Source organism: Chlamydomonas reinhardtii, chromosome 10 (genome assembly GCF_000002595.2).
Source record: "Chlamydomonas reinhardtii strain CC-503 cw92 mt+ chromosome 10, whole genome shotgun sequence".
NCBI lineage: Eukaryota > Viridiplantae > Chlorophyta > Chlorophyceae > Chlamydomonadales > Chlamydomonadaceae > Chlamydomonas > Chlamydomonas reinhardtii.
Genome location: NC_057013.1, coordinates 3383280 through 3391326, shown reverse-complemented (window position 1 = coordinate 3391326; position 8047 = coordinate 3383280). Strand labels below are relative to the sequence as shown.

Below are 8047 nucleotides of genomic sequence, written 5' to 3'. Positions count from 1 at the left end.
GGCGGGCTAAGAGAATCGTATGGGAGGGGGTGCAGGGGGAGGGTGTCCCTCCCCCGCTTGAGGGGGGCGCAGGGGGGGCACCCCCCCGCCTAATTTGCATGTATCGACCAGGAGAGCCCCCCCCCCCTCGATATCGACTACAACAAACGTCGATGCAGGCCACGATCAGTCGGCACTGATAGCTGGGCGCAGGGGCTGAGTTTGGCGCCTTAGGCCCCCGTGTGCGGCGGTTGGCACGCTTTCCACTATGTGGCCTCCATCAAACTCCTTTCTCGTTTTCCCTTTCTGCCGACCCTCAAACCCCCGCGGTTCCCCGCTTCCTCCCCTAGGTGCTCCTTCGCCGAGCGGGCTGCCTACAAGCCGCCGCCCTTGTGCCCGCCGCCGCGCACCCCTGTGCCCCGGGCTCAGGCGGTGCAGCTGGGCATGCAGTTCGCACCCATCCTGTTCCAACACCCCCTGAACCACTCCTTGCTCACAGACCCGGCACACTGGTTCGAGCAGGTGCGGGCAGCTGGTGGTGACGGTATTGGTGGCGTGTGTGTGGCGGGGTGGGGGTTGGGGGGGGGGAGTCTGTAGGCAAAGCATACCGCCCACCACCACGGACCGCTGCCGCCCTCATTGCTGCCGCAGCTGTAACCACGGCATGCCGCGACGCGATCCCGATAGGCCAGCAAGTGGGAGAAGGGCACGTGGTGGCCCGCGGGCCGTGTGTCTCTGCCCGCGGGCGCGGGCGCGCAACCCCTGGAGTACGACAGCTCCATGGGGCTGTTCGCCTCTCGTCTGGCCACTCCCCGACTCAACACCTCTACACTGGAGGTGCGAGGCTTGGCGGAGGGGGGCAGTGGGGGAGGCAGGTGAGGGTTGGGCGTGTGAACATGACATCTGGAGCAGTGGACACGTGTGTGCTGTGTGCTTTGCGGCACACGTGAGGCACCTCTGAGGCACCTCTGAGGCACACGTGTAGTTTACTTGTGCACACTGACACACACACACACACACACACACACACACACACACACACACACACACACGCACGCACACACACACACACACACACACACACGCACACATATACACACACTGCTGGCCTGCAGGTGGACTTTGACGTGGTGAGTGGGTCCGAGGTGCGCCGCCGCGCTGTGGTGGACCCGGTGGTGGGCGGCCGCCTCACCGGCCGCGTGTGGTACACGGGTGAGCAGGAGGGGGCGTGTGGTACAAGGGTAAGCAGGAGGGGGCGTGTGGCCGTCCAGGTGGCTGAGGGGGGCCGAGGGCGCATACGAAGTCGGGTGCTGGCGATGCCTTGTGAGGGTGCTGGTGCTGGTGGAGAATGCGTTGGGGAGGTACCGGTATGTAGCAGGCCCGAGCCCCAACTTGTGTGCCCCTGCCCGCCCTTGCCCCGCAGCCTTCCGGCCCTTCAACGACACCACAGGGGAGATGTTCCCACACTCCTACGTCTTCAGCTACAACTACTTCTACCCCTGGTGGGTTGATTTGGGGGGTGGGTGCAAACAGTAATGGTGTTGATGGTAGGCAATCAGCAGGCCCTCAGTTGCTTTGCACGCACCAACCCTGCCTCCTTCCCTTCCCTCCTCCCCCACCCCCCACCGGCCCGCCCGCCTCCCCCAGGAACGGCTGCTCCAACCAGCTGCTGGCCACTCAGGTGCAGGGGCGGCAACAGGCGCTGGAGTACTACATGTGCGGGAACAGAACACACGACGGTGCGAGGGCGCTGCCTTGTTGCGTGACCAGCGCCACACCTTGTCAAAGACTCGATCTTATGTACCGGTCCCTGTTTACCTGCCTACCTAGCTATGCGCGTGTGTGTGTGTGTGTGTATGCTTGTCTGCCTGCCGGGCTGCCTGCTGCTTCAGGCGACCTGGTGCACGTGAAGTTGTGGGTGTGCGAGGACGACTTGTACCGGGAGGACGCGGCGGCGGCGGTGCGGGTGAGCGGCGGGGCGGGACACGGAAAGGGGCCTGTGCGGCTGCACTGCTGGTGGGACCACATGGTGGCAGAGCGGCGCGAGAGACAGGGGTGGAGAAGGTAGCCGAGTGGTCGCTAGGATGCGCTGCAGATGTACAGGGGGGGTCCAGCGATTGCGGAAGGGGTAGATGGTGTGATGCGTGATGCATGTGGTGTAGAAGATGATGTCAACCCTCCCGTTGTGCCATTCGGCGCCGCCATCTCGCCACCCCAACCCCAACCCCAGCCCTACCTCGTGTGTTGCACGACCCCGTGTGCTGCCCTCTCCCTCGCCTCGCTCCCTCCAGCGAGTTCAGTTCAGCCCACATGGCTGGCTACCGGAATTCGACTGCGACTGCGAGTCAGGGGAGTGCGAGTACGAGGTACGAGTGCGGGGCGAAGGGACGGCGGGGGCGGGGTTGAAGCCCGTGGGCCACGGCCTGGGTGGGGACCGGGTGCGTGGGGACCCCGCCGGGGGCCAGGTGGGTGGGGTGGTGTGTGTGGAGCAGCGCGAGGTGAGCGAGTGGGTGGGCCGTGTCCTGCCCTGTCCATGTGCGGTGACTCTACGGCGCCTCTCAGCGCCCCTCGGCAACACAGCCGGCTCACATGTCCATGCAACCCTGCCCGCCCCCTGCCCCTCCTCTGCTGCCGCGCAGCTGGACGAGGCGGGTGTGCGGCGGCTGGTGACCTACTCGGGCGATCGGGTCTGTTCAGCCACTCCAACTGGCCCAAGCCCAGCCCCCTCTACATCTACCAAAAGGTGCGTGCGTGCGTAACTAATTTTCGTGTGGGCGAGGATGAGGGTGTGGGTGAGGGTGGGTGACATGGTCATACAATCAGGTATGTATCACACGACGTCAAGCTCGCCCAAGGTTTTAGGATCTGAATGGGTTCGGGGTATGGACACACATGCAGGCACCCATACCCACACCCACAGCCACACCCACACACCGATACATTGTGCGCATGTATCCATCCTCCCTTCTAATGCTCTCCTAACACCCACCTACAAATGCGCACACACGCGCACACTCCGCAGATCAAGGTCAAGTCCATCATGAACATGGAGGGTCTGTACATCGGCGGCCGCTACTCTTGCGGCCCCGGTGCTCTAACCCACCCTCGAAACACGCACTGGCTGCCCTACGTCAGCGAGATGACTCCCGAGCAGGCGGCGGGTGAGCTGCTGTGCGCCCGATTCCCAGGTGCGTGGAGCATGCGTGCGTGCGTGCGTGCGTGCGTCTGTGTGTCCGGCATCACCAAGCCGGTGAGGGCTGCAGGGGGTCCTGGCGGGCTGATGGGGGCGCTGGGGACGGCGGCGAATGGAATCAAGGGGCACAGCGGTTGGGGCGCTCCCTCGTACCTACCATGTATGTGCGCCCGCGTGGCACCCCCGCTCGACACCTGTCAGATCTGTGGCGCCGACATAATGAACATGTGCTCCCTCTGGAGCGACCTGTCAGGTGGGTGGGATCTGGGGTGCGTGGCGTTTTGTGCGTGTTGTTATTATGCACGGAATGGTGCTGCTCCCTGTACGTCGTCCGCCCCCTTGGCACGGCGCTGCCCCTGTGTCATGTCTGTGCTGCTGTGCCCTTGCGCCGCAACCCCTAACTGAGGCCGCCACTTCCCTTCTGCCCGGCCCGCTGACCTGCAGTTGACTTCCTGTCCTTTGGCTCCATGCTCCTGATATTGGGCCAACTTACGTTCCTGGGTGGGTGGGTGTACGGGGAGCGCGGGGCGGGGGCGGGGCACGGAGCGCGGGCGGGGCACGGAGCGCGGGGGGTGAAGGGGGCGGCTTCCGAGTGCGCAGGCCCTGGGTCCGAGTGAGTAGGTCCTAGGTGCAGAGTGAGCAGGTTTCTAGGGCCGAATGAGGAAGTCATGGGTGCACGTGGGTAAGGACAATGCATCATGGGCGCACCATGCATGCAGCCAGCACAGGGCGGGGTCACATGCACCATTCACACAACAGGGTGTTCCCACTCCTTAACACACCGTACCGTACCCGCCGCCCCAACTCACCCCACCCCCTCCACCGGGCAGTGCTGGCCACCACCATCAACTATGTGGGGCTGCGCACCGGCGCCGCCATCAAGTCAGCCATGCAGCTCACACGGAAGAGCGCCACCACGGCACTGCAGGTGCGGGCTCGGGTGCCCTGTGGCTCTCGGATTTCCAGCGAGTGAGGCCTGGGGCCGTCGCGGGCGGATGGCCCAAGGAGTGAATGAAGGGGCCTCAGGGGTTTGCCGGCCGACCAGGCGAAGTACAGCCCGGGGCCTGGGCCAGACCTGCTTTCTATTGCCGTATTCTCTCACCCACGCGCCCACGCCCCACAAATGCGCACACCCACGCACCTGAGCCCATGCGCCACCCAAACGCAACAGGCAAAGCGCCACGGCTCCTGGCCAAAGCTGCTTGTGCTGGGCCGGACCGGTGCCAAGGCCAATGCGGGAGGGGGCGGCGGCGATGCCGTTGGTTGTCGATGTGGGTGGCCGGCCACGGCACACCGCGTCCGCCGCGCCACCGGTCACTACCGACGACCCGGTTCTCAACAAGATGCAGCGTCAGGAGCTTTCATCACTGCCAGCACCGCTGCTGCAGTCACCAACGCCTGTGGCGCCAGTGGGTGCTTCGGCTCCGGTGGCGGCAGAGGGCTTTTGGGGCTCATGATTGCGAAGGGGTCGAGCGGTGGTGGTAATGCGGACATGGCGGAGGCGGTGGCGTGGCAGGCTGCTGCAGGGAATAGCTAGGGGCTATTGTAAGTCTTAAGCATCTTCGGTAACAGGGGCTGTGGGCGAGGCTGAGGCAGGCAGGCATCCAGCCACCTGGAGGTGTGGGCTGAGGAATGAGGATGCGTAGCCACATGACAGTGCCCTCCTCGGGTCCGCTAAGTAGGTCGATTCATGCTTCTCTCAGGAAGCATGTAGCAGGCTCGCTCATGGCTAGCGCTTAGCGTTACCGTGTGGTTGTGTGCATGTTGCTTTGGCAGCACGGGACGACCTCCACGTGGGCAAAGCACGTCGAAACATCGTAACAAACACTTGCATACGCCCCCTTCTCGTCTATCTGGCTCGAGTTGCATATCGTCCCGTGACATCACCTTCCCCACCTACACACCTAGCTACCCACACAGACCCAGACACAACTCCACATCGTACGTATCGAGCTCCCTATCTCAACCCCCTGGATATGGTGCGCACCCGCGCACTTCGATGCCTTTAAGCATCTTCGATCATGGTACCACACTATCCAACATAGTCAGCAGAGCGCCACACAACATCACGTCGAATGTCAGGCTGAAAGTCCACCCAACACAATCTCCCGCAAACCTTGGGCAGCAGCATAATGAACCGCCTCCACCGCACGTAGCGTTTCTAGCTGTACCTCCGACACAGACGGCAGGTCAAGTCGTTTTGTGTGATCACTGCGTGGTCCAGCGGTAAAGCAAGCACCGCCAATCGAAGCCAACACTCAAACACGCTGACCGTTATCCATGCAGTCAGAACACTGCTGCTCGGTGCGTGCGTGGTGCTCTGTGTCCTGCTGCTGGCACCTGCATGTTGACCATGCGCACACTGGCGCCGCGTTTGGGCAGCGGCACCTACATACATGCATGCCCCCCTTCTCGTGCCCCAACACATTGACACACGGGCATTCAGACCTGCAACCGCATGCACTCACCGCGGGATCAATACGTGCATGCACGCACCCAACGCCCCCTAACGCCGTTCACTGACAACTCCACCACGCAAGCCAATTTATCGTACGTTCTCCCCTCGTATTGTACATTTGCAGGTATGCAGCGCAACTAACACTGACGTGCTGCGCCATGGAACCCGGATAGCGGCGCACTTGGTCAGGTACGTATGGTTGAATGCATGTTTCACGTCACTCGGCACACGAGCGCCGCGCCTCGCTCCCAGTCCTATCTACCTCTCAAACGGAGCGAGTGCGGCGGCACACGTCAACTGGCGCGCAAGTGACAACCTCAAGCACCAAAAGCACCACACAATATAATAATGCCACGCGTGCATAACGCATGCATGTCCTCGTGACTGCTGTTTGTTACCACCTTGCCTCGCCCCGCCCGCCAACCTCCCTCCGCCCTTCTCCAGTTCGTCCCATTCACGGACGCCCCTGTTCGAAGCATTGGCGCCACCTCGCACAGAGCACGCCCGTACTGGATTTCCTCAGTGCTTCTTGCTGATTTCCATGGCGAGCCACTTAATGAGGTCCGCCTCATCGAACGCCAGCTCATCTGGCTGTGTGAACGCGAACCTGCGCACGCACAAAATACGCGCACGATGGATAAAGTCTGTTGGCCGCGGGTTGCTGAGAAGCAGGGTGCTAGTGCAAAGGGCATACAGCAGCGTAAAGGGTAGGGCCGCTGTTGCCTACTAACAACTCATCCCGCATACACCCCCGGGCTTTGAGCTGGTATTTTCAACCCCGCCTGCCGGCTTAGTGGCTTGCCATCGCCCACTACACCCACTGCTGGCCCGCATTGCCACCGCCCATACCCCTTGTACCACCGCCGCCCCCCACACCTGTTCACGAGGAAGACCTTGACCTTGCTGGCGTCAACGCCCAGCCGACCCAGCCGTTCGCGCAGTTCCCGTTTGTAGCGGGTCTGGAACTCCTGCACGGCCGCCTCGGGCGTCTTGGTGCGGTCGCGCTTGAGACAGGCCTGCACCGTCGTGTCGCACTTGGAGCGCACAATTGCCACGGCCTGCTTGCGGCGCTGCGCCTCCAACAGGATGTGCCTGTCCACCTCGCGGAAGGCGTCGCCGGTGACCAGGATGAGGCAGTCAAAGGCGTACAGCGCCTTGTCCTGGTAGTAGCTGGCGGCGCTGCAGAAGGAGGAGTGCAGGCAAGGAGGGAGGACTTGGAGAAGTGCGTGCGAGGGCACGTGGTATGAGACGAAGCTGCCAATGTGAGCGGGTTTATATATGATGCCCTTTTTGGGTGCAAAGCCGAGAGCTGTCGCGGCATTTTGCTACCTGAACGGGCTGAGTGCATGCTTATCAACTTGAAAACATGCAGTGGGCATCTGGGACTGTTTGGGGGTCGGTTCCCTCGTGCATGCGTGTGTATGGGCAAGCCATCGTGGGCCGCCAGGTGACCCCGGCTGGGCACCCTTTGGGACTACTGGGGCAGCGCCTGTAGCCGCAAGTCAGCTGCCACTTACGTGTGCTTCTCGGTGCCGGCACCCGGCACATCCCAGATGATCATATGCTCCGAATCGGGAAAATTGGTGGCGTAGCGTGCGCAGGCCATGGTACATTCCGCGTAGTCCACGGCCGCCTTTCCCATGCGCGGGATGCCACCTGCGTTGCGCGTCGCGGGAAATGTTCAGTCATACGACTGGGTGCGCTCAGCTGCTGGGGAGGGGACACGACCCCCCTCAAAGCAGGCGTCGAAAGAAAGCGTGGAGCGACAGGGGACAGGGAAGCCAACCGCACTCAGGTTTGCGCTGATCACACATGAACACGGCCCCCAAGCCTGGAACTAAACATGCGCACCCAACCGCCCTTACACTGATCACACTGCTTGTTGTATGGGTCCTCCAGTCCAGGATGCTCCCAGTCAGGCATGCCGCGCACAGCGTTCACCAGCGAGCTTTTGCCAGCCTTCACGTCCCCAACGAAGGCGATGTTATATTTCTCCGACTCGAAGTGAGGCAGCCGTTTCCGGACGCGCTCATTAAAAACCTGCCAGCGTGCGTTCTCAACAATGCACTTCTTGTCGCGCCAGTCCGCGTACTCGCCCTCTAAGCTAGGTGCCAGCTTGGTAGGCTTCTTGCGTAATGCATGCAGGAGCACGTCCACCGCCTTGTTTCCCGCGACAAATGGACCCCAAATTGGGAGGGTCGCCCCAATCGCTATTCCTATAGCAACATCCTTGACAATGCCCATCTCATCAATGTCTTGTAATTGTGGTTTGAGAGTGCTGGCCTCACTGACAAGAAGTGCACGCACGGCGGACCTACCAACACTGTCCCAACTGCTCTCATGCGAACCATTCGCATTGGGCAAGGCCCAGACCATGCAAGAACACCTCATAGCGCCTCCTGTTATCTGCTTCCTGA

At 62.1% G+C, this 8047-nt stretch overlaps 3 protein-coding genes across 3 annotated transcripts in view; 2 read left to right on the top strand and 1 right to left on the bottom strand.

Moving 5' to 3' along the window:
• Positions 1–3040, top strand: part of CHLRE_10g444216v5 (uncharacterized protein) — a 3636-nt gene extending 596 nt beyond the window's left edge. The window contains exons 2-10 of the mRNA XM_043066844.1: positions 330–501; positions 631–816; positions 1095–1191; positions 1403–1481; positions 1627–1718; positions 1872–1945; positions 2271–2345; positions 2619–2722; positions 3002–3040. Coding sequence (XP_042920241.1) covers positions 760–816; positions 1095–1191; positions 1403–1481; positions 1627–1718; positions 1872–1945; positions 2271–2345; positions 2619–2722; positions 3002–3023 — 600 coding nt within the window. The 5' untranslated portion in view covers positions 330–501; positions 631–759 and the 3' untranslated portion in view covers positions 3024–3040. The remainder of the gene's footprint in view (positions 1–329; positions 502–630; positions 817–1094; positions 1192–1402; positions 1482–1626; positions 1719–1871; positions 1946–2270; positions 2346–2618; positions 2723–3001) is intronic.
• Positions 3041–3114: 74 nt separating this feature from the next.
• Positions 3115–4860, top strand: CHLRE_10g444183v5 (uncharacterized protein). Its single transcript, XM_043066843.1, has 5 exons — positions 3115–3167; positions 3374–3425; positions 3617–3673; positions 4003–4100; positions 4344–4860. The coding sequence occupies exons 2-5, from the start codon at positions 3392–3394 to the stop codon at positions 4707–4709; spliced, it is 555 nt and encodes a 184-aa protein (XP_042920240.1). The 5' UTR covers positions 3115–3167; positions 3374–3391; the 3' UTR covers positions 4710–4860.
• Positions 4861–4902: 42 nt separating this feature from the next.
• Positions 4903–7944, bottom strand: CHLRE_10g444150v5 (uncharacterized protein). The gene is made up of 4 exons (XM_001690446.2): positions 7496–7944; positions 7148–7286; positions 6507–6809; positions 4903–6237 (listed from the first exon to the last, which is right to left on the bottom strand). Exons 1-4 carry the CDS (start codon positions 7872–7874, stop codon positions 6150–6152), a joined length of 909 nt encoding a protein of 302 aa, XP_001690498.1. The 5' UTR covers positions 7875–7944; the 3' UTR covers positions 4903–6149.
• Positions 7945–8047: the final 103 nt, after the last annotated feature.